The sequence below is a fragment of the Coffea arabica genome, chromosome 7e, assembly GCF_036785885.1.
Source record: "Coffea arabica cultivar ET-39 chromosome 7e, Coffea Arabica ET-39 HiFi, whole genome shotgun sequence".
Taxonomy (NCBI): domain Eukaryota; kingdom Viridiplantae; phylum Streptophyta; class Magnoliopsida; order Gentianales; family Rubiaceae; genus Coffea; species Coffea arabica.
The window spans coordinates 39,997,557-40,024,019 of NC_092323.1; the positions used below are offsets into that span (position 1 = coordinate 39,997,557).

Sequence of the window (26,463 nt, forward strand, 5' to 3'; positions counted from 1 at the left end):
TTTAGGTGTAGGAGAAGGATTATGTTATATTGGTTTTACTTCACTTCTATTTTTCTTTCTTTATTGCTAGTTTTCTCTTTATGGTTTTGATGAATGCAATCAAGATGCAAGCATAAGTACTGTAATTATGCTAGTTAGGTATCTCATTTTTTTGACAATGAATTTGAATGATAAGTGTGCTGGATTTGACATATTTTTTTAACCATTTTGAGAAATTTTGTGCCTGTTAATAAGCTTTTTATTCGTATTTGTTCTATTTTCTGTTGTTGAGTGGTTAGTGCAGATTGTTTTGTCATTCTAAAATTTGCTCTATTATGTATGTAAAGACCAGATTTTTTTTTGAATTTGATGTAGGAAAATGACAAGGACAACTAAAACTTTGATGCAGGAAAATGACAAGGGCAACTAGGGTTAACCCTTTTTGACTTTTTTAAAAGACTTGCCTTTACTTTATTGACCATTTGTGAGCCATATTTGAACCATTAATCTTTTCTTTGTTTAATAGCCATAATTGTTATTTGAAACCTCTTATTGAACCTTGTGTTAGAGAGTTGTCTTAATTTCACTATATAGGGATTTGATGTGTTGATACAAGGCAATGAATTGGACATAGCAAGTGTTGACAAATGAAATTTGCTTTAAGGGTGTTTACGGTTGTTCTCTAAAAGAAAGGAAAAAAAAGAGCAACATGCAAGGAAAAAATGAAGAAGAAGAAAAAAAAATGAGAAAAGTGTATGTTGTGCAGAGTTTTTAGGCATAATTGACATGTTGTGATCATTGACAAAAGTGCAAGAATATGCCTGCACTTATTAAGTTGGAGGAAATTATTGATATGCCTTGAAAGTGTGAATTTTTGTGCATTTGGCCATTGGATTCATGTGGTGACTTTTTGACATCCTCTTTGAGATGTTTACATCTCAATATGTCTCATTATCCTACCCCTCACTCCAAATCCCCATTACAATCTTGTTCAAATCGCTTAGATTCTTATATTGAATTCATAGATGTGATATTCGAGATTTTTATATTGAATTGACAGATGTGATATTTGAGCAAACTTATGGTAATGTTATTTCAAAGTGTTGATTTGAAATTTGGATTATACCCTATACACTTTTGACAGTTATGAGTGCATTTGTCTAAATTCGTATAAGGATAGTTGAGTTAGGTGCATATAGATTTTGATGAAATTGATGGAAAAGTAAGATGCTTGTGCTGGTATGTTGGGTTGCAAAGTGTTTGTGTTCTTGATTCTGCTTCTGAGTTATGATGTGCCTGAGGACAAGCATAGGTCAGGTGTGGGGAAGATCGATAGGGTGTATAATGTTGTTTAAATTTGTGAACATGCTTTCATTAATTTGGCTAAATATTGTGTCAATTGCTAGATTCTGCTCAAATTATGCATTTGGTGACAATTGTAGAAATTGGGAGTAAAAAGGAGCCAAAATGGTGTTTTCCAGAAGACTTCTATTCAGTTAGGTGTGGGCGTGTCCGAAAGAAGTTCGGAAAGTCTGGTATTTGGACACGTTGACATTTCCAATTTAAATTTCAATTCCTCCCTGACTTGAGATTCCTTTTGCAAACATGAAGACATCAAACTTTGGTTAGGAAACTATTAGTTTTCTTTTGTTTCTATCTTTTATTTTCTTTTTCCAAGAAGAATTGGGAAAGTTTTAGACAACTATCAAAAGAAGGAAACAATCATAAGAAGGGTTCGGCTGTTTTATTTTTCTTTGTCCCTAGCAAGACGACTTTTGCTCTCCGTTGGTAACTGACTTTTGTAATTATTCATATTTTTGCTAGGATTCTCTCCATGAGGAGCAAGTAAACTCTTTTTCTAGTCAAGGGATAACTTGAAGATTTGTTTCTACAATCAACTATGAGATCGAATTAATTTTATTATTTCTTATATTTATTGGTATTTGTATGTTGACTGGATTAATTTCTTATGATTGTTATGTTTAGTGAAATATCAAGGGCCCGATATTTGATTGAACTAGATAATCGACTATCAATTAAAATAGTTGAATCCATAATTGTTTGGCTATTTTAATCCTTACGAAAACTGGTATAATTGGGTTTGTATGAAGAAAATATAGGATCTAATCTAAAGAAACTCTCATAGCGTATTTATTAGTTAGAACTAGACTTTTCTAGTTTTTACTATAATTAAAAGATTAAATCCTATGGTCGCACCCAAAGTTATCTCTTAATTAGAGAAGTAGTTAACGGTTGTACCTTAACTACTGACAAAGAAAGGAAAAATTGACTATCAAAGTTTGTTGATAGCTATAACTAGTTTATTAATGAATGATTGAATATATTATTGCATCAAGGATCAATTGTATGAACCATCTCTAAAAGTTAGTCTTTTTTGCTAGAGCTTTGCTATTTATTGATATTTTAGTTTAATACCATTTAATTATTTTTAGTATGAATTAACTATTTATTTTAATTTTTTAAACCCCCCCCCCCCATTAAATCTTCCTCTAAAAGAAACAAATTTTTCTCAATCCCTGTGATCTGTGAATGCGATTCTGCTCATTTTTATATGCAAATTTTTATTTTCTCGAGTAGATAATTTATTATTGACTAGAGTTGTTATTGGTCATAATCCGACTTTAGGCATGAAAATGATGATTGTCTCATTTCAAGGACCCCTTCTAGTTATAGATTAATCATTAAAGACACTTTCTGTGGGACTGCAAATGTTAATAACTGCAAGTCCTTAACTGCAAACGTTATTTACTATGAATCTCAGTTACTTGTCAGCCTTGTTTAATAACTCAATTCAATATGTAAATTTAATGGATTTAGATCTTAACATATTCAGATATGTATGATAAAAAATAGAATATTTTAATTTAATAGATTCATATCTTGAGATGAAATGTATGATAACCAACAGATTTCAAATTTTTCTGGGTTCAAGTCAACACCAATTATTCTTGAAGCTCTGTATAGTCTTGCTCCTTCTGCAACCTGTTATATGGATAGATGCACTAAAATTACGACTGAGGAAAGATTGAAGTTTCTTAATCAAGGGATTTTGGATTACAAAATTGAATTCCTGCAAGTCCTACAGTTCCTAGTCCAAAAATTACAATAGTTGAACTCTCTTCAATTTGTGCGAGCTTACATGCTGCACCAATTCCTGTAGGTTACATCTAAATTTATCAGACAGATAAATCCCCCCAAAAGTTACAAAGAAAGAAAGAAATCTTGTATAAAGTGTTTTTTTTAATAGCGGTATAAGAATTGCGATTTTTAAATGCAGTCTTAACAAACTAAGTTTGACCTGAAGCAACTTTGAGAAGTTAGTAAAAAGCAATCATTATGGAAGAACACAGTTTTGATTCCCACCAACTTCTTCTTGTCATCAACCAAAAAAGTCAAGTTCTTGTTTTGTAGACAACTATCGACTACCCAAAATTATATAGCAAGAGAAATTTACACGGCTGTAAGTGGTAATCAAAATATAACCGTAAATTATCACAATTATAGTTCTGGGCCTGTACCACCGCTTTGTTGGGGACGGAAGAATCATGGTAAAATAAGCCACTAGTCTTTTGGGATGAAATATCATCCAGGTTTCTGGCATAGTTGTCATTTCAATTGGATTTAGAATGAAAAACTGTATCCCTGCAGGTCGATTTTAGCTCTTAAAGACTTGGATATGGCACGGATGAGCTGATTAAAGGAAGACGAGGTGCTAATTAACATTGGCATGGCTGAAACTTGGGACTCATTGTGACTTGTGACCTCCTTCTTTACCAGCAAATTAATGCGGCAACTTTTGTGGAGATTTCTGGTGATTCCTACACGATGGAACAGGTGTTACTTTTTGCAGATTCTGTTCCAAGTAGGGAGTGATTAAGCCTCTCTCTGGTTAGCTAATGCTATTCACATATAGGTACGCCCAAATAGAGGACCTGCAATGGAGATGGTTACCTTATTGTGGTCCAGTTTATTTTCATGTTAATCGTATGGTTCTCAACGTAAAAAGTCATTTCACCCTCTATTATCTTTCTGATCCCGTAAATTGTAATTTTTTTTTCTTGCTTAGTATCATCCGATTGAATCAGGATAAGTACTTTTTTTATTTAACAGCAAATGAATGCTTTCTTAACATGAAGATATACTGAAAATGACTTCTAGAACAGGGGGATCCCCGTTCATGATCATCGTGGTTAGATTATTGGAAATCTTGCTTCTATTGAAATGTTCATTTTCCATTACTTATGTTGTCCATCCAGATGATGCAACGGAGGCTTTTACCCTGGAGGAGTAGATCAAATGCCTGGTTGATGTCTTTGAAGCTGACTTCATGTGTTATAAAGCCATCCAAATTAAGTTCCTGCAAAAAGATTAGTACAATTACTACCAACACATTCATTTTTCCCCTCTGTTTCAGATTCGAAGATAAAGTATTGATTTGTTAAATCAAGCCAAACAGATATTACCGGGGCGGAGCAATTCTTACATGGTCTAGATACATCTTGGCAAAGCTTGAAATGTCTGATTTTGGTTTCAGCCCTCCAAAAAGGCATCCCATGACAGTTCTTCCTCTGAGGATCTCATAAGCATTGATGCTTAGTGGCGAGCCATGCATCTCCACCCCGAGTACCACCGTCTTCCCACCACCCTTCCATTGCAGTCCGAATATATGTCAACCAGGAATGTTATAATGGGACGTTGCAAATAGAAAAATTTTAATGAAATAACAAATCTATGGCCTCATCTTTTGCTATCTCACAGTAAAGTGCCTAATTGTCACATTAGTACACGAGGACACATTATTGTTAATTTGCTCTATCACATTAGCGAATACCCTTCAACTCCTCCATTCCTGAGTTAATATCTTCTTTACCCGACTCTAATGACTTTCTTGAGTTCGTAAAAACCACAGAATAAAGACTATTATATATGCTGTCTGTGGAGGGAAAGGAGTGAGGTTTTTATCTTAGATCTTTAAACTATGAAGCAAGAATTACAAATAGTATGAGGTCAAGTTCAGCTCGACAAGTAATCTGTTTACAATGTGGGGCATCATTATGGACAGAGAGCGATACCTGCCGGGAACTATTGAAAGCATCAGCCATTATGGATGCTAATCCAATGCACTCGAAACAGTAATCTGCTCCTCCATCCGTCATCTCCTGAATTACCTATCCATGTAACACGAGAAAGGATGTCTTATTTTAAGTTACCTATGGAAACTTTCAGAGATTGGATCTCCACGGAGACTACTTCAAATTGTATCGTATCACAAGAAGTAGAGAAACACGTTTAGTAGAATATTGAACATCCACCTGGCTAACTGATTTTTCTCCACAAGAGGTCGGATTAACAAAATCAGTGATTCCAAATTTTTTCCCTGCATCAATGAACATGTTTACAGAATCTGGATTAGTTGCTTTTTATATCTCATGCTATCCTTGGGTCACAGTTTGCAGACAATTGAACTTCCCCATGAAATTTCAAAGGCACGATAGAAACATACCAATTTCGAATTTTTCTGGGTTCAAGTCGACTCCTATTATTCTAGAAGCTTTGCATAGTCTTGCTCCTTCTGCAACCTGTCATATAGATGTAGACAACTGACTATTACAAAAGGGCGTGAGATCTTGCATAATTTAGGTCATTTTGGTCAGGGGAATCATGCTACCGCAAGTCCTACAGCTCCAAGTCCAAAAATTGCCACTACAGAACCCTCTTCCACTTGTGCAAATTTACATGCCGCGCCCACTCCTGTTCCAAAACCAAAATTATCATCCTTATTCACTAATAACTGCAGTTAAACTCCAAAGTAAGAATATAAAGGAGAAGAAATGTCAAGTTAAAAGAAAATTAAATCACCTTATGTGGGTTAAAAAGAAAATAAAGAGGAAGAAATGTCAGGTTAAAAGAAAATTAAATCAGCTTATATGGGTTAAACTTCATGTGCAAGTGTGTAAATCAATAAAAGTTAACCTCATTGGATTCTTCTAATTAATTCATAATTTTACATCTTCAACATCCTAAAAAGTATATTGTGGCACATGTCTAAAGTTTTTTATTTTTTTAAGCCATCAATTAATCGGAGCTGTTCTTGACAAATCAAATTTCTTTCAAGCACATCTTACTTCCTCTGTTTTGTCATTAGTGCACTAAGAACTGTGCCTTAAATGTTTGTACGAGTAAATTTAACTGTACGGATACAATGTTTTGTCCAAATAAATTGCTTCAATAATTGAAATTTTGCTCTGTAGTCAAATTCTTCTAGAATCTATATTTTATTCTGATTATACACAATCATCTTGTATCAGAAAATGACAATTGTTAAAATATGACAAATTGAGTACTAGACAAATAGACCTTGACATTGACACTAAGTTTCACACTTGGGTAGATCCGGTGTTCAAAGACCTAATAGACCAAATTGTGCCGCACCACTTAGTGAGATGACATAGCACAATTTGGAGCATTGGATTTATGAAGATCAGATCTATCCAAGTTTTGGCCCGACACTAAATATGTAATATATGTCTATAATGAAGACTTTTTAAACATTTTGTCTGAAAAATTAGCAACTAGGCAGCCAGGAAAGATTAAAAAAAAAAGAAGAAAGGGAAGAAGACATTCGTTGTAGGCTTTGAATTGAGAAATTTGACAAGGAATTTGAAGTCTCACCAGATCATTTTAGTGTTTTGGATTGCTTAAGAGATATTTGGATTTATAATTTACTAATTAGCTAAATGCACTTTAAACACTAGAATAATTTGATGATTGATGGAATTAAATGTCTCATAAGTAATCTAAACAACTAGGGAAATTTTAAATACTTCGTTAAATCCCTTAATCCACACACAGCCTAAAAGTTTTTCAGTACATAATATATTGAAAACGGAGGATCCACGACTCACCGGTTGTAACCCCACAGCTAAGTAGGCAGGCCTTATCTATGGGAATCTCCAGGCTCATTTTCACAACTTGGCTGATGTCTACCACTGTATACTCAGCAAAGCTGGAAACTCCAAAAAAATGATGAACAATTTCTCCATTCATATCAGTAAACCTACTGGTTCCATCCCTTGGCATCCCTTCGTAGAATTGCACTGGAAATTTTGAACAAGCATTGCCCTTTTCAGACTTGCAATCTCTGCATTCACCACAGTTCCTCTGAAATATTGGTAGAACCAAGTCACCTCCTTTTACTTCCTCCACATTCTCCCCTACACTCTCCACAACACTAAAATGCCAAGCAAAATTAAACAGTTGCACATTCAGAAACTGGAAAAAAAATTATGAAATGTGATGGAAGTTGATATCTTACCCTGCTGCTTCATGACCGAAAATTCTTGGAAAAAATGAAGCAGGACCCTGGAAATGGCATATCTAAAACCTTTAAAAATGGATATTTTTGTAAAGAAAGGAGTTGAATCTGAGGTGCAAATTAGGTGGGACTCACGGCAGGAGTTTTCCAAAAGGTTACATCACTGTGGCAAAGGGATGTGCAAAGAATCTTGATTCGAACCTCCCAAGCCTTAGGAGGAGCTACTTCAACTTCTTCCATCACAAGGGGCTCACCAGCTTTTCTTGCCATTGCAGCTGTAGGAGATCAACATAGCACCAGAACAACATGCCAAATTAGGAAAATATATCTGCAAAAGCTTAGCACCCAAGTTAAAGATTATGCTGCTAATATGAGATAAATCATCTATTCAAGGAATTAATAAGATACCTTTGCATCTTATGGGCTTCCCTGCGGTATCCCATGCTTGGAATTTGACCTCCATGATTGAATTCTCCCACTTTTCTCTGACTTTCTGATTGGTTTCAGCTTTGATGACTAAAATGACTATTAAGTAGGCAAAAGTTCTGGTTTGAGGCTGCTATTGATTTCAAATATTTGGTCCCATATCATGCCTAAAGAAAATGATCCCCGTTACTATAGATCCTTGTTGTCGTGACGGGTCGTGGTCGCGTTGTGGTTACAGTTGTTCCACATCTATCGTAGCGGTTGGATATTAGGTGATATGCACGTTATAATATATAAAAAAATTTTAAAAATCTGAAAATATTACTAAAAATAAAAAAATTCATAAAAAGAACAATCAAAATATATCCGAATCGATTCCGAGTTGACTCAGATATTTTGACCGATTCCATGTTTCGCGGATTCAAATCGGCCAATATCGGCTGAGTCAGAATGAGTCGCCGTGAATATGGAATTATCTACGATTAGAGGATCAGTGTCATCCTGATCCCCTCCATTCCGATTATGATTGGCTTAGATGGCTAACCATGCTATAGATAATTAAGATAGTTGGGATCGTATAGTACTTGTACAACCCACATTTGGAAGCTTTGCATTATTTAAGTGGCAAAATTTGCTGTGTCAGACAGTCGTTGTACCTGTAGATTATTAGAACTCACATTCTCGTGGATCGTTGACAAATACTGAAAGGTTGAAGGAAAGAGGCAAATAGGAAACAACAGCTTACAGCCGTACAGATTTGGATGGTTGATCAATAGTGTCTAGCTTCATTAGGTAAAACTGTCAAAAGAGTTAAAGAGTACCATGGTGCAAACTTTGAATCCTGGTGCATTACAACTTGCCAGTATTGATTCAACTTTAACTTTGCTTAGATAACAAATTGTAGCAGTGACTGTGAAAACACCCATCTTAGATTTTTGGCATAACATGATCGCCGAAATTGAAGCTTGAATAAATGAAAATCATCAGTTAGGCTGTCAAAATTTTTGTAAACCATAATCTTGGACGATTATGCTGTCAAATATTGGGCTAATTAATGGTACAAATCCTTCGATTCTCTTTCCGGCCCCGGGACCTCTGGAATCAAGATTAATTGTCCTCAACAAAGGCTATGCTTGGCCTATGACGCAGGCCTAGAAATAGACATGATTTTGCTGGGAAGATGATCAAAAAGTCAGAATGTGTAGGTTTGAAAGCAGAAATCTGGAGGCGGCTAAATAAAAAAGTGATTAGGAGGCAGGCTGTGGTTGATTGGGCAACGTAGTACCAACTCCTTATAATGATTTTAGGGAATTTTTATATTGACTAATAATTATGCGGAAAATTATGCTTGTAGGTACTATAGAATAACATTATCAATTGGTTAAAAGAATCATGCATGTGGCTTGTGAGTCTACAAGATGCAAAAAAACAACATCATCAATTGATTAAAAAAAATCGTCTGATTGAGACGGGATAATTTCAGAAACCTCCCCTGAGGTTTCTAACAATTTCACTGAATTCCCCTAAGATTTGAAAAATTACACCTACCTATTTGATAGTTTTAATAACAAAACCTTAAAATAATATTGACTTGGTCAAATTTATAAATGAATACCCAAAAATGCCCTTGTGTAATGAGTTTTAATTTACTTCCCTATACAGTTATAAGATTATCTAGAATAATTATGAGGAAAAAGTGCTTATTTTTCATGTCCATACCTACTATTTGATAAACAACTATAATAATAATTTTATCACTATGATAGGATACTTTTGATGGTATTTTATTATTGATTTAGATTTATAAGACATAAAAGAAAATGTTGAAATAATTCATTTTGAATTTATAAATTTTTTGAGTAGTGGGATTGTTAGAATTTAGTAGTGATTTTGACCTATTTATTTTTGATTTATTGTAAATTTTAATATAAAAAAATAGAAAACAAAGATCAGTAAAAACATTAGATTGCATATAAAGTTAACTCATAAAAAAATTAATAGTTCGACATTTTATTACAATAGAAACTAGAGGTAATAATGGTAGTTCTATAGTTTTATTGACCAAAAAAAAAGGAATGAGGAAAAAGAATGAAAAAATAATTTTAAAATTCATTCTAAGTATAAGCATACAAAACAAGGAAATTTCATTAAAACATTTAAGGCAGTATTGTCATTTCAAATGATAAGGGAGATATGTGTAATTTTAAAAACTTTGAGAGAGCTTAATGAAATTATTAAAAACGTCAAGGGAGGTTTCTGAAATTATACCGATTGAGACCAACATTAATTTTCTGACTAAAGCACTATTTTCTTGACAGTGCATCGGATCACCAAATACTTCGATCTTTGCTTGTTTGTTTTTTCATACTCTTCCTCCTTTCTTCTATACTAATTTGAAACTAATTTTATGCACTGGTGTGAACGCTGAAAAGTCCGTCGGATGGAATACCGGTTCCCTAATGGTGATCTTTATCGTAACTAATTGCGCTTTTGAAGAGGGTCTTTTTTCTGGCAAGGGGAAAGAAGATCCCAAATAAGCCAATTATTAGCTAGTCGAACAACCGCCAAGAAAATATGAAGATAGATGTTCTGTTGCTATCAATTATGATGTACATGATCCAAAAGAGGATAAAGGAAAAAACAGACGGGATATTAGAGACCAACATTTTGAGTTGCACTTGTGCACATGCATTACACATTTGGGTGCGCCACCAACCAAATATATAGTTAAAAATGTCTTAAAAAGTTTAAAGCCGATTCCACCAAGCAAGCATGATTGATCCTTGCTTTATTTTAAGGGATAATTGCAGAAACCTCTCCTGAAGTTTCTGACATTTGCACTAACCTCCCCTGTAATTTGAAAAATTACACTGACCTCCCCTGAGGTTACCAATACTTTGCAAATCCAGTCCAAACGATTAAAATATTGTTTTAGGGAGTGAAATTAGAAGTTTTTACCAAAATTGTCCTTTGTATTATATGTCCAATGAATAACAAAGTACTACAAATCAACTAACAATTAATAAATTTTAAGGAGTATAGTTTATAGACAAATACGCATTACCTATTTAAAGTACCGGCTCTTTATGGGTATTTTACTTTCAAACATTTAATTTAATACAAATACAGATTTGTATTTACTTTCAAATACTTAATTTTTTTTAAATACAAAAACTACCAATCTTTGTTTTATAAAAATATTAATATAACACTTTTTCAATTTTAGTTACAAACATTTATGTATTTAACATAAATTAAATTATTCAGAATAAAATGCCCATAAAGAGCCAATACTTTACTCATGTAATGGATGATAGCCACAAAAAATTAATACTTTATGGGTCATTTTTTAAAAAAAATATTTAATTTATATTAAATAAATAACCTACCGATTTCCTTTTTGCAAGAATATTACTGTAACACAACACTTTTTGAATTTTACTTACAAACATTGATATATTTATCATAAATTAAATGTTTGAAAGTAAAATACCCGTAAAAAGCTGGTAATTTAAATGAATAATGCGTGTTTGCCCATAAAGAATCGGTAACTATTTAAAGTACCGGTTCTTTACGGGTATTTTACTTTCAAACATTTAATTTAATACAAATATTTACGCTCAAATACAGATTTGTATTTACTTTCAAATATTTAATTTTTGTTAAATACAAAACCTACCAATCTTTCTTTTGTAAAAATATTAATATAACACTTTCAATTTTAGTAACAAATATTTATGTATTTAACATAAATTAAATAATTCATAATAAAATACATATAAAAAGCGAATACTTTACTTATGTAATGGATGAAAACCATAAAAAATTAATACTTTATGGGCCATTTCTTTTTTAAAAAATATTTAATTTATATTAAATAAATAACCTACCGATTTTCTTTTTGCAAGAATATTACTGTAACACTTTTAGAATTTTACTTACAAAAATTGATATATTTATCATAAATTAAATGTTTGAAAGTAAAATACCCGTAAAGAGCCGGTACTTTAAATAGGTAATGTGTATTTGCCTATAAACTATACTCCTTAGAGTTTATTAATTGTTAATTGATTTGTAGTAATTTGTCATTCATTGGACATGTAGTACAAAGGACAAATTTGGTAAAAACTTCTAATTTCACTCCCTAAAACAATATTTTAATAGTTTGGACTGAATTTGCAAAAGATTAGTAACCTCAATGGAGGTTAATGTAATTTTTCAAACCACAGGGGAGGTCAATGAAAATGTCAGAAACCTCAAGGGAGGTTTCTGTAATTATCCCTTATTTTAATTTACGTACATCAATTATGATGTACGTGATCCAAAAGAGGATAAAGGAAAAAAGAGAGGGGGTATTAGAGAACAACATTTTGGGTTGGGCTTGTGCAAGATGCATTTGTCAGGACGCAGAAATTGATTACATAATTGTTCCAATTGATTTTCCCCAATTATAGAACGTTGTCGTTTCACTTAAGGTTCACTAGAGTCAGTAACAAGTAGGACGATGTCGCAGTAAGCATGAATAAGTAGGACGACGTCGTGTGAAGTGTGAGGATCCGAATTTTTATTTTACTTACTTTTTATTTTATTTTACTAGCTTATTTAATCATTTATTTATTCGTTTACTCCGATTAATCTATTTCATGCATTTTAATTTCATTTGCATGGAACAATGTCTTATTTTATATTTTAAAAACGTTACGCTGGTAAATTCAATTTTTCTACGGCTCGCTTACTAAGAAATAATGAATACATGTTTTGCGAGGCAAAATTCGGTCCGAGAGTACAATGATCTTGGAGAATTAAGGATGATCAATAGTAGACTAAAAAAAGTTAATTGAGGGATTAGAGGTGAGTGAGTTAAATTAAACTCAATTAGGAGCACTAATGGCCTCCGATTCATTTGTTGACTTTTGGGTACCAAAACACCTTTATGTCATTTCTTCCTTTCACTCTATCACTTCACCAACTACCACACAAAACCTCTCTTTCTTTTCTTTTCTTGGCCGGCTCTTTCTCCTCCCTTTCTCAACCAAAATTGCAGCTAGATTTCTTCTACTTTTGCTCTAAGAACACACTCCAAACTTGCTCCTTTTCTTGGTTCATCAAACAAGCTTGAAGGGTGACTTGAAGGAGGAAGGAACTTTGGTGGTTTAGAGCTTATACACTAGCGGTTGGTCTTCATCTCTTGGAAGCAAGGTAATCCACCAAAGCTCTCATCTTTTCCTCTCAACTTATCGTAGTTAGTTAGTTCTATCTAGTTAATCATTAGGTTGTTGATGGATTCAAAAGAACCTTGACACTAGGTAGAGGAATTGAGGTGGCTTCATAGGTAGAAGCCTTGAGGATTATTGTGTGTTTACTTGTTTGTTTGGTGCTTGTTTTGATGAGTTATGGCTTAGTTTTGGTTGGGAAGTTGAAAAGAAAACTTGAGGAAAGGAAGAGGCTTGCTGGTCAAAATTTTGCTGGTCGATTCCCTCATGTTAATTTCAAATTTTGTTGTTATTTTGGTGCTATAATGCTGGTTATATGTTGGTTTTATGTCTGTTAAATATCTCTCAAAAAGCATTTCAATTGGTTGAGTTAAAGTAGGGGAAAGTGAGGATGCAAATCTGTAAAATTATCTGATCAGGAGACCAGACCAGTGTGCACGTTTTGGCCCATAACTTTTTGCCTGGGAGTTGAAATCAAGTGCCGTTTATGGCATCTGAAACTAGACTTCGAAAAATTTTATACGGTATAAAATACACCTTCTAATTCATTTTCTATGAGCCATAGTGAACCAGCAAAAATGACTGATTTTTCCCACTATTCTCATCCGAGAAACAAGTGTAGCTGCAGTTTGTAGCTCATTTTCTCCTATCTTGCAAAATGAATTTTAAGACAGTTCCTTCTAGTGAATTTTATCAATTTGAATCTAGTTTTCAATGCCATAAACCACACTAAATTTTAAGTTGTGTAGCTTTAGATATGACCAGATTTTGAAACTATGTTAAGTGCTCCAAAACTGGAAATTTCGTGAAACAGGTTCCAAAAATCAGCTTTCTTAAAATTGTTGTATCTTGGTGTATAAAGGTCCAAATTGAATTCTTTTTGTTGTATTTGAAACTAGATTTGGAGTTCTATTAGTGGTATAAATTTCAAGGGCTGATTCTATTTTTATGAATTTTTTCGAATTTCCAAAATTTACTGAATTTGTAAGCTGTTTTGCTCTGCCCTGTCTGAAACAGTGATTTTGAGCTAAGATTTGAATGATTTCGGATTGGAGTCTGGGAAAAATGAGTTTTAGTACATTGAATCTAGTTTCCAACGGTATAAAGTTTCCAATTTTTTGACTTGCAGAACTCGAGTTATGATTTTTCCAAATGGCATCGCACTAAGCTGGAATTTTCTGGTTTCAAACAAAATACTCTTTTAAGAACTTTCAATCTTCCTTTAAGATTGTTAGGCCGTTTTAAGTTTGATTTTATGGTTGGATATAAGGTCTCTTTGAACTTTAGACCTTCATTTTGAATCTTGGTTTCCAAAGGATTAAACCTCTCTTGATGCGTTTTCTTGATTGTCTAACTTTCTTGGTTTATTACACCTCATTTCATACTTGAGAAATGGATTTCAAACCCCAGTCTTATACCCTTGATTTCCATGAGATTGAATGTGAGAACCCTCACTTTAAAATATAATTTTCCTAAACTACATGCTTTGTCCTAAGATTTAAACCACTCAGTGTATGCCCTACTATTGTACTTTACATGTGTTACAACAATTCCTTTGTATTGACTCTCATTTTAAAACACAATTTTTCTTATCTACATGCCTTATTCTAAGACTTAGACCACTTATAAGATGCCCTTGCATCATATTCCCTATGTGTTATAACATTTCCCATGCATTACATTACATTTCCTTTTATTTGAATTAAAACAACTTCTTGAGTTGGTTTTAAATAATTCACCACTTGTATTTTACCAAGTGTTCTTTTATTAGTGGTAGGGACTTTACATGAAGGATTAGATGTGTTAAATATGTATTGATACATTTGTAAAGGTTAAAATATCATTAGTCAAAGATTAAGGGAGGATTGGACAAGAATGGGGACAAGTGGCAAAACCCTAGCCATGGATCTCGTTTGACCAAAGGTTAGAAGATAATTTAAACCATCTTGGAGCTTTCTTTTCCTTAGCCAAATTTCTTGAAGCTTAGAGAGGAAGAGAGAAACTCCATTTTCCTTGCTTTCTAACCCTAGTAAATCAAGAGCAGAAAAATCAAAAGAGAAAGATTTTGAGTGAGTTGAGAAATTTCCCTTCATTCCTAGTGGTTGTTCCAAGTTTGAAACTTCCATCTTGGTGGATTATTTGGTGACTTAAGCAACTTGTAAGAGAGGTAAATGACCTTTTAATTTGAGGGTTATGATGTTATATCATTTACTTTAAGTTTTCATGGTGAAATACAAGTTGTTTTGGTTGAGATTTGGGGTTAATCTTTTGAATTAAACAAGTAGTAGTTAAGCTTGTTAGTATGCCTACCATGTGTTTGATGAAATGCCTAACCTTTGTTCATGTTTGTTTATGAGGAATTAACATGTTTTAAACCTCTTTTGAGTTAGATCTACCACATGATATGTTGTTTTAAGGGAAATCACGAGAGGGTGAAGGTTGAGTGAATATGAGAAAGTGTGGACTGATTTCTTTGCCATGGCTGACCGGTTCTTGAAAGAAGGGTTTCTCCTTAATTTTTGTGATTTTATTGTACCCTAATCAAGCCTAATAAACATGTCTAGACATTGGTTAAGCTCATGTGTGAATTGGAATGAAATTTGAGCAAGTAAAGTAGTGGTTTGGTGTTATATTTTCAACTCCAATGGTCCTAGGTGATGTGACGCCCTGTATATGAACATTTGAGGACTGATTTGGGTGAATTTAAACCAAAACAAATGAAGATAACACCAAGAACTAATGTAGTTTTGCTTGAGGTTATGGCTGATCCAGGGTTAGAAAAATAACCAACTTGTCTGAGCTACTGGTACTGCTAGGAGATGAACTAGAGTGTGTAATTGGTACCGTTGAAAAGCCCTTCGAGTCTAGTTTCCAACACCGCTGATGGCACCTAATTACAACCTTCCTACAGTGAGATATGACCGTTTTCCCAAGACTGCGCAGGCACGACTGTTTTACCCGCGAAGAACATTTTGAGCTTGAATGAGACTTTTATTTTGCCCAACTTTCTTGTACTTGTCAAACTTGTTTTCTCATGAACTTTTACTGCATTTTGGGTCTAATTTACATGATGAATTAAGTACTTTAATCACTCACTTGGTCACTTAATGGGCCTACAATTGCGTGGGAGACGAACCTAATATGTTAACGATTTCACTCGTTACCCTAGGATTGGGAAACGAAGGTGGTCGTAACTAAGATACTTGACGTTTTACTACTGCATTACTTGATAGGTAAGTGTTCCACTACCTGCTACCCGTTATGTGAAATATCTGAATATTTGAAATACTTGATTTATGACTGTTGGAACCAAATACCGTTTTGATAAAATGAAGGCGAGCGTATACTTTATCGCACTGGACCTCTCTTGTTTTCCAATGAGGCTCTGTATACTGTTATTATGAGATGAGATGTCGCTATATACATGACTGTGTTTGAGCTGTTTGGGTGATATCCCATCAACTACTGCTACTGTTTGGGTACCCAACCCCTTAGGTGAGTCAGTTGTATCGAGGCAGCAAGGGTTTGGTCGAGAAGGCCGATAAACCTTGGGGACTGATGTTTGGAGGTCCCTGGTGAAGTATAGCCATTGAACTTGCTTGTTATGTTATCCAGCACCACCAGTGGTAAAATTCTCGACCTGATCCTGTTTCTTTGGAATCTTGGATTCCTGGTATACTCGAGTATTACCAAACTACTGTTTGTGGCGTGCGGGCCCGATAGGGGATTGATTGGTTGACAGAGATTGGTGAAAGCGGTGTTCTACGGACTTACATTCTATGAATACAAATGTTGACAGAGAGTCAACGGATCCAGTTATGATCAAGCTCCAGTGGTTATTGGCTTTTGAAAGCCACCTGTATCCTTAAATTGAACTGTGATTAAATTACTGTCTTACTGTACGGAGTTTATTTGATTATTTTGGCACCTTATTTGGCTATGTGTTTACTCGTTTTATTTGGAATCTCACTGGGCGTTAGCTCACCCCACTCCTTTTGTTTTCCTTAGCAGATCGAGGTTGGATTTGATCAAGAGTTTTCTTAGTTTTACATTGTTTTGGACTTGTATTTGAGATTATCACTTTTGTTTAAGTAGACCTTACTTTTGACTCCTGTAAGTTTAAACCTATAAGTTCGACTCTTGTTATGTAAGTTTATGTGTGGTGTGGTAAGTTGACATTTGGTTTTATGTATACTACGTTTTTGGAGTGTTGGTGAAGTGATTATGTTTTAAATTAAGGTTACATTCCCTTGCAATGGAAGATATTTCATTCACTTCATTTGAGTTATTAGTACTTTGATCGACTGAGCTCCGGCAAGAGCTGGGCAGGCAGTCCGCTGATACCCTAGGATTCGCCCTAGGGAGAGGTGGGACTGTCACATTGAACTCTAAAAATGGAGCTTTAGCTAGGGTAATTCTTAGAGAATTTCACTAGTTTTATACTCAAAATTTGGAACCTTTAGCTTTAATATTTACTATAGAAATGACTGGAGTTTTGATGAGTTTTGACTCCATTAGTTTGGAAAATGTGAACGTTCCTTTATATTCTAAAACTTGGGTATAAGGTTAGAAGTTTTGAGAAATGGAAACTATCTACCCTTTTCTCAATTTTCGTGTCAAAAGTAAATATGGTACTTTCTTTTGAAAATTGAAATTACTTGCCACGACTTGAATCAAGAACAACCTTTGAGTTCTCTTTGAACATTATTTCAATGATTTAGCGAGAAAAACTCCTTTAACTTGACTCGAACTTGTAACCCTGAGAGTGGGTAGCAAGATAATATTTTTCTATTAACCTTGGTCGAATACCTAGGTAATCATGATTGTGCATGTCTTAGGTGGTCACGAGGACGCCAAAGAGCTCGTCTGACTTCTCGCTTGACTCTTGTTTTGCTCTTGGCTCTTGATGAGTGTCAAGTGCATGTTTCATGTTAATATAATTGAAATGATATTTGTACAAGTATTATATAATACTTGAACTTCTGAGGCGAGGGTGTAATTTACCGCCCTCGTCCTCTCTCTTTCTCTCTCTTGATTAAATGATACTTGTTAAATGAATGTATATGACTTGCACTTGTACTCGAACATGTTTTAACTCATAAGTATTGAGTTGCAGCATGTACCACACCCTATTCGGGTGAGAGGTACCTCTCATACTTACTCAGTACTATGATCGATTCTCTAAGCGGCAGCATGTACCATACCTTATTCGGGTGGGAGGTGCCTCTCATACCAACTCAAAGCCATAAACAATTTTAAGTCGATCGGAGTGTTGTCTTATCGACCACTTATACCTATGGGGACACACCAACCCATTGGTAAACCTTGTAATTCGAGCCGACAAGGGTTTGGTCGAGAACTTTGGTGAATCTTGAAAAATTTTATAGTTTGATCTTTTGAGATCTCGCTTAACATATTCGAATAGTATCGCCATTACATGAATGTTTGGTTAAGGATCTGAGTGGGTGTTATGTTGGACGGAAGAAGTAAGTGGAGCGCTACGGTCTTGTTACTTGAGTTGATGGAGAGTCAACCCCAGATGGCTTGAATCGATCGAAACGTGGAAATAGCTCCTGAAAGCTCTTGTATCCTTCCATGTGTATTTATTTCCTAATTGTGTGCTTAAACGAATTTTCATGTTTAAAGTTGCTTTCAAGCATGTTATCTGATTGATTGGTGCTACTTGTTTGCTTGCTTAGTTTTTCTTGGCCTCACTGAGCGTTAGCTCATACCTTAAGTTTGTTTTCCGTAACAGGCTTTGGAGGTGAAAATTGGAGATTCTAAACTAGCGACTTTTGGTGGAAGCTAGTATATTTTTGTGACGCCCCCACTGCTTCCAAGGGCGAACCCAAGGGTATCGGCGGGACGCTTGCTCAACTCTCGTCAGGACTCGGTACAATCCATAATTCGAAACTAGAAATACTTCAAATAACTTCAATATATATTTAAAGTACTCAAAAACACTTCATACTTACAATTAGTCAGCTCTCAACCTTAATACAACCCAAAAGAATATTTACTACAGCCATCTGCTATAATACAACTTAAAATTTTTTTCAAAAGAAAATAATCTAGCACTATTCACGATCACTTTTGATCTCGAACCCTGTTAAGAAAAACAAAAACATGGAATGAGCTACATAGCCCAATGAGGTTCCAAGGCACTCTAGCAGTTCTAATAAATCAAGTAATTTGCATACCCAATGTATGATTTAAGGTTGCACATTGGCACATTAACATGAGACAGTTATTATTGTACAAGTAATTTGAGCATATCACAGGTATGGCTCAGGGTTGCACGTTGGCACATTAGCATGTTATCATTATGTAAAATAAACACATATTGAAGGATACGGTGTTCCAGTGAAACCATTTCGGTCAACTGCACCTTATAACTTCAGAATCCCCTCGGTTTGTCTGGCCATCACCTTATCCCTCCAATGGTAGTACTCGAGTATATCGAAACGGTGTCCTAGGGTTCCAACCTACCCGACCTAGTCCAGTCTTGGCTCAAATAGGTCAGTAACCAAGGGCAAGACCCAATTCAGTTTAGAGCTTACAACATACACAAGTAATCAAGTAAATCGATAAACGGTAAAAATTTATCAATTTTATATGTCGAGTGCGATAAAGTACACACTCGCCGTAAAACTATGGAAAAGTTCATGTAAACACGTAATTTACGATAATCACATAATCAAGTAGTCAAGTAATCAAGTAAGCAGGTAATCAAGTAAATTGGTAAACAGTGAACGGTAAACGATAAACGGTAGACGGTAAATAATCTCAGTTAACAGTAAGATTTATCATTTGAGTAGGTCGAGTGAGATAAAGTACACACTTGCCTTAAAACAGTGGAAAAGTTCATAGGAGCAATTATCGGTAGCACTTAACAGTTAAACACATAATGACCATGGAGTAAACATGTCGTAAAACTATTCAAGTAACGTACTCCTATATGGAACACTCACCAATTCGAAACAAGTAAGTAAGTGCTCAAACAAGTGTTTAGGCGTTCACTTCGAGTTCCTCTTGAAGGTCCCCTTAAGCGCCTGAGCAAATAACAATAAACTATTACACACTATTGCTTAAAACCCCTATTTATCGAGAAAGATTGCACCCGTGTACAATCTAAGAAAATATCACAAAAATGAGTCTTAATTACTCGTAAATCGAGATTCAAATGTGGGGGTTTAAAAATCAAGTAAAAATCTGATTTTTATCTTTAAAATCATTAGATGGAAACAAGTAGGTTTGAAACCATGTAAATAAATTTCCAGACGAACGATCGAAATCGGACGTGAAGATGCCACGTCATAATCTGGGAAAAAACTGGCCGGATTCAAGGCAGTGAAGAAACCCAATTTTTTTTCAAATCTCACTATCAATCCGGCCAACTATCTGGCCAAGAACTGGCCGGATTCTTTGAAAATGGTTCCCGCGCGAAAATTTTTCAAAAGGCTAGGAATTATCGAATTTAGGGGCATTCTTAAAAAAATCATAACTCATTCTCTGAAAGTCCAAAATTAGAAAATTTGGTACTGTTGGAAACTACTTCCAATCCTAGAAGACACCTTTCCATAATTCCAAATGGAATATATTCAAAATTTGGCTCAAAATGGCTGTTTTGGAATGCCAAGACAGATTTGGATTGATTTTCGGTAAAGTTTGGAAATTCGGCAAAATTCACACAATGCGAACTAGTCTCTAAAATTTGGAACCCAATTAAAGTTACAATCAAAGTTTTCAACACAACCAGTGGAACAAGAATTAGAGTTTCGAGCATTACACTACCATACAAGGGCTATTCCTCTATCAATTTGCATAGAAAAATTCATTTGGGAAGTGGGTCAACAAAGTCACTAAATTTTCAATTTTCCATAGCAAAGCTGCTTTGTACTTCCATTTCCCTTTTTTTAAAACATTTGGCCAGTGAATCTTTTCAAACATGGTTCATTTATGAAGACAAATATCTAAGAAATATTCAAGATACATTTGATAGGTGATTAACACCAAGAATTTCAAGATCACAAGTCCCAATTCAAAAAGAGTCATTCAACTAGCCGAAAAGAGGGTTTTTCATCACTAAGTCAGTTTCGAAATTCAGCCACAACTCACTCAATTCAACTTGGAATTGAGCGTGTTAGTGGATTTGAAAACTAGATTCATAAGGCTACAATTTTTCAGAAGAAATTGTTTTAAAATTCTGTCCACAACTAGCTCATAATTGAGCATCAAGTCGTAACTCAAAACAGGGTTTCCAGTACAGATGAGAAACAGAATAGGCAACTTTACAAGGTTGGTATGGCTCACTCAGGTAGAATCAAGGCATGCATCTTATACCGTTGGAAAAATGGAAATGTCTAGTTTCTAGTGCCATAAACGGCACTAGATTTTGACGTCAGAGCAAAGAGTTAAAGCTATTTGAAAATCGCTGCCAGAGCAGTACGGGACACAATTCCAGTTTTGCTACATTTTTTTAAATCTTAACATTCACTCATCCAAATTACATAAATTTTTTAGAAAACTTTATACATAACCTATATTACACATTTACATAAAAAAAAAGTCAATTGAACCACAAAAAAGTGCACCAAAGTGCACGGCAATGGCAGGGGCGAAACGGTAAAATTTCCTTTTCACTTCCTTTGAGCTATCTTCCACAAAACAACTTATTTTCACTAGATTAAGCACTAATCCAACATAAATAACATCAAATCAATTCATCAAGCCAATGTGGGATTTCATAGAGTTCACTCACAAGATTTTCAACAATATAAAGCTACCCATGTGAATCTATGAACTCATAAGTGTAATATAACTTCCATAAATCAAGAATTAAGAGATTGATCATTGTATACCTTCTTAGATGACTAAAGCAGAAAATGTTGGTCACCTAAAGCCCAAGAAAACCGTGCAAATGAAGCCCCTTTCCTAGTTTAAGTTGATCTCCAAGTGGTTTGCAAGGTGTGTGTAAATTTTGGAGTGATTTGGGTGAGAAATGGTGCAAGAAATGGAAGAGCTTTGGTCCTTCTTCCTACCCTTGTTGGTCGGCTGTCTTGAGGAAAGAAAGAGAGAGTGTTTGCTGATGAGAAAGCTTCTTGAGGAAACTTAAGTGTGTGGCCAAAAGGTGCTCCAAAAGTCAACCCTTCAATAGTGCACGTTCGCGCGCGTTTCGTCGTGCATTTCGTGCCTGATTCCTCTCGGGTTCGTTTCGCTAGTGCACTAAACCTCTAATGCACTTCCATTCATACTATTATTATTCACTCTTAATAGCCTAAAAATAAAGATCTAAAGTCCCTCAATTAATCGCGCGCGCAAAAACGCGTACTCCTGATTTGTGCGCGATAAAGTGAAATTTTCAAGAAATTTTTATAACGATAGTATTACTAACTAATAATTGAACACTTAAACATAAAAATACCTATTTCAAGACTAATATACAAGCCTCCAATTTTCCAAGTTTATTGTATTCTCGAATCGATTATTGTCTCCAAACGCGCATCCACTATTCACTCTAAACGAGTTTTCAAAAATAAATTTTCGAATCAAGGCACTTTTAAAATACTTGTAGGTCATAGTCCCATGTAATTGAGTATAAAGAGATTGGAATAAAATATTCAGAGAATACGGGTGAGTAAATAATTAATTAAGCCAGTAAAGTAAAATAAAATAAGAAAAATTCGAGTCTTCACAATTTTTGTATGAATTCAGCGACTCTTAAAGTGTAAATTTTGTTATTTTAGTTGGCAGATTGTAATTATAATTGCTAGCCTAGAAGTTGTGGCTTGTATATTTGAAATATCCTTTAATCCTAAGCCTATGATTGACTTGTCGATCTCGATTAAGCTTGAATGGGTGCGTGAGTCCTGACGAGAGTTGGACAAGCGTCTCGCTGATACCCTAGGTTCGCCCTAGGTAGAAGTGGGGGCATCACATGAAATGTATTACAGAATTAGTTGCCAAATTAATGAGTCGGTTACTCCATCCTATTTGTACAGCTCTGATTGGTGGGAAAGACATCGAAAAAGCATAACAGAATTTCTTCCTTCTTTGCTTCTTTCTCTCTCTGCTCTCCTTCTCTCCCAGTTCTCTCTGCTCTTTTCTGCTTTTCCTTGTCCCCAGATTTCCCATTCTTCCCCAATTTCAGCACTAATTCATGAGTCAAGAACATAAATGGATCTAGAAGCTAGACAAGTGGTATCAGAACAGGCTGAATTCTTGGAACAATACCAAAATCCATGGCAAAAAGTACCAGATTCAAGACTTTGGGGAGCAAATCAAGAAGCAAGAGAGCAGACTCCAAGAAGTAATGGAAGGTTTGCAGACTTCGCAACTACAACAACAGCAAATGCAGATGGAATTCCGCACGAAATTAGAAGAGAACAGCAAGAGAGTGGAGAACTTAGTAGCTGAAATAAAGCAAGAGTCAGTGCCTTCATGAGAGCAGTGATAAGCAAGAAAAGAGCTGTTCCAGACGGTGACAGGCAGAGAGTGGAACAAGCACCACTCTTACCAACTCCTCCATTGAATCAGAGACTACAGATTGGATCAAAAAATAGCAGAACAGCAAGGAAAGAAACAAGTAAGATTCTGATACCAAATCCTCCTAAAATTGATTTACCTATGTTTGCTGGTGAGAATTTGAGGGAGTGGATCCGAAAATACAATAAGTACTGCCTAAATTACCAGATTCCTGAAGATCAAAAAGTAGAAGTTATAGAAATGTATCTAGAAAGAAAGACGGATAACTGGTTACAGGGGATTAAATTGGAAAAACCAGGAATGACTTGGAAAATATTTGCAGAATTGCTGTATAAAAGATTTGATAATAGAAATGGAAGGGATGTGGTGGAGGAATTCAACAAATTGAGACAGTCTGGCAAGGTGGAAGAGTACCAAGAAAAGTTTGAAGAGTTTAAAACTCTGATGATCGTTAGGAATCCGCATCTAGATGAGGAGTATTTTGTATCTAGCTTTATCAGTGGGCTTAAGGATGAAGTCAAAATTATGATAAAAATGTTAAAACCTACAACTCTGTCAGAAGCATTTGATTTAGTTGCACTACAAGAAAAGGCATTGAGACTTCAGACAAGGACCTTCAAGAAGAGAGGGAAAGCTGCACCTGAGGATAGATTTGGAATCTCTAGGAACTCATCCCAACACTAGATCCACAATTCTTATTATAGCCACCAGCACCTTTAGGAATACTTCCTTCAAAGGCAAAACAATGGCTACCTCAGGGTCTGAACCTTGAAGACTTTCAACAGAAGAGTTTCAGTACAGAAGGAATAATGGACTTTGTTTCAAGTGTGGAGAGAAGTTTGGACAGGGGTCATCAGTGCAAATCTGGCCACTTGAACCTTCTGGTTACTGATGAAGAAGAAGAAATTGAGTTTGAAGATGCTGTAGGGGAGCAGGATGAGTCCACAGGGAATCCAGGACAAGTCATGGAAATGTCCCTACATGCACTATTAGAGGCTATGAAAAGAAAGACAATAACACTGATAGGGAAGTGGGATGGGGAGGAAATGCTCATATTGGTTGACATAGGTAGCTCAGATAGTTATATTAGCAGTGAGAAGGTGATTGCATTTGACATCCCCTATCAACTAGTGGAACCATTCTCTGTGATTGTAGGAAATGGAGCCTGTGTGACTAGCAAAGCCATCTACCCCAAAGTGACATGGGGAATTAACCAGCATAAGTTCTGCTTTGATCTCAAGGTGATGGACTTAAGTGGCTGGGATATGATATTAGGAGTAGACTAGATGACTCATTTAAGCACCATTACATTTGACTTCCATCAGTTGACAATATCCCTGCATAATCAAGGTGAAGTAGTGCAACTGAGGGGACAAGCAGAAAACTGTGATTTGGACCTTATTAGGGGAAGCGACCTGAGAAACTTCATTGAATATAAGAAGCAAATGTGCTTAGCTCTAAGGATGGGACAGGATAAGTTGTCAGAGGAGTCTGAGGTGCCTACTGAGGTTTAGCAGGTCATTGGAGACTTTAATGATGTGTCTCAGACCCCCATTGAGCTACCTCCCACTAGGGAGATAGACCATGAGATTCCCTTAAAACATGGATCCCAGACTTTCAAAATGAAACCATATAGATACCCTCATTCTCAGAAAGGTGAAATTGAAAAGCACGTAAGGGAGATGCTGCAGCATGGGATAATCAATTACAGTAATAGTCCATTTGCTTCACCAGTGTTACTGGTTAAGAAAAAGGAAGGAACATGGCGCTTTTGTGTAGATTACAGATGTTTGAATGAGATGACTATTAAGGACAGATATCCTATTCCAAATATAGATGAACTGATTAATAAGTTCACAGGATCAAGGTATAAAACCAAGCTGGATCTCACCTCTGGTTACCACCAGATCAGAGTCAAGCCCAAGGATACTCATAAGACTGCTTTTCAGACTCATTGTGGTCACTATGAGTTTCTGGTCATGCCATTTGGACTGACCAATGCACCAGCAACATTCCAGTCTCTTATGAATCAGATATTTCAGCCATACTTAAGGAAGTTTGTTTTGGTATTTTTTGATGACATCTTGATTTACAGCTCTACATTTGAATTGCATGTAGAACATCTGAAAATAGTATTATCTGTCTTGAGGAAACACAGGCTATTTGCAAAAAGATCCAAATGCACCTTTGCACAGCAGAAGGTGGATTATCTTGGACATACCATAACTAAAGATGAGGTATCCATGGACCAGTCAAAAATAAAAAGCATTATGAACTGGCGTACTCCTAAAACTATAAAGGAGTTGAGGGGTTTTTTGGGGCAAACTGGATATTATAGAAGGTTCATCAAGCACTATGGGATCATCTGCAGACCACTGACAGAGCTACTCAGAAAGGACAAATTTGTTTGGAATGATGGAGCACAGCAGGCATTTGATTCACTGAAGCATATTATGTGTAAGGCTCGTGTACTTAGGCTACCAGATTTTCAAAAGACCTTCACTATTGAAACTGATGCTAGTGGTAGAGGGATTGGAGCAGTGTTGATGCAGGAAGGCCACCCCATAGCATTCCTAAGCAAGGCTTTATCACCTAGGAACTTGGGGTTATCAGCTTATGAAAAGGAGTTGTTGGTATTGGTGATGGCAGTGACTAAGTGGAGACACTTCCTGATAGGATATCATTTTGTTATCAAAACAGATCATCAGTCCCTAAAGTACCTGTTAGATCAGAAACTTACTACCGCACTGTAGCACAAACGGCTGGCTAAATTACTTGGATTAGATTATGAGATTCAGTACAAGAAGGGAACAACAAAATAAGGTGGCTGATGCACTGTCTAGACTGTATGACAGGAATGCAGATGAGATAACTCGGCAAGGATCCTGCTTGACCATTTCTTCTGTTACACCCTTGTGGATACAAGAACTTCAAAAGAGCTATGAGGCTGATCCTCAATGTCAGAGTATTATCTCCCAATTATTACTAGACCCTACTGCTTAGTCACAGTATGAGTGGGATCAT

At 35.4% G+C, this 26,463-nt stretch overlaps 1 protein-coding gene across 1 annotated transcript; it reads right to left on the bottom strand.

Moving 5' to 3' along the window:
- Positions 1-4,076: 4,076 nt before the first annotated feature.
- On the bottom strand, positions 4,077-7,978 carry LOC113701049 (alcohol dehydrogenase-like 2). Its single transcript, XM_027221508.2, has 10 exons — positions 7,724-7,978; positions 7,451-7,590; positions 7,316-7,362; positions 6,906-7,231; positions 5,669-5,751; positions 5,504-5,579; positions 5,313-5,377; positions 5,073-5,168; positions 4,484-4,645; positions 4,077-4,357 (listed from the first exon to the last, which is right to left on the bottom strand). Exons 1-10 carry the CDS (start codon positions 7,776-7,778, stop codon positions 4,226-4,228), a joined length of 1,182 nt encoding a protein of 393 aa, XP_027077309.1. The 5' UTR covers positions 7,779-7,978; the 3' UTR covers positions 4,077-4,225.
- Between the last annotated feature and the right edge of the window lie 18,485 nt (positions 7,979-26,463).

Bases quoted from the DNA above. Each gene is read 5' to 3' on its own strand.
- LOC113701049 (XM_027221508.2), bottom strand. From the start codon at position 7,778: ATGGAGGTCAAATTCCAAGCATGGGATACCGCAGGGAAGCCCATAAGA. The intron at 5,378-5,503 runs GTATGTTTCTAT...TCATTGATGCAG, and splicing joins CCCAGAAAAATTCGAAATTG to GGAAAAAATTTGGAATCACT. The intron at 4,646-5,072 runs GTATCGCTCTCT...CTGCAATGGAAG, and splicing joins CTTTCAATAGTTCCCGGCAG to GGTGGTGGGAAGACGGTGGT.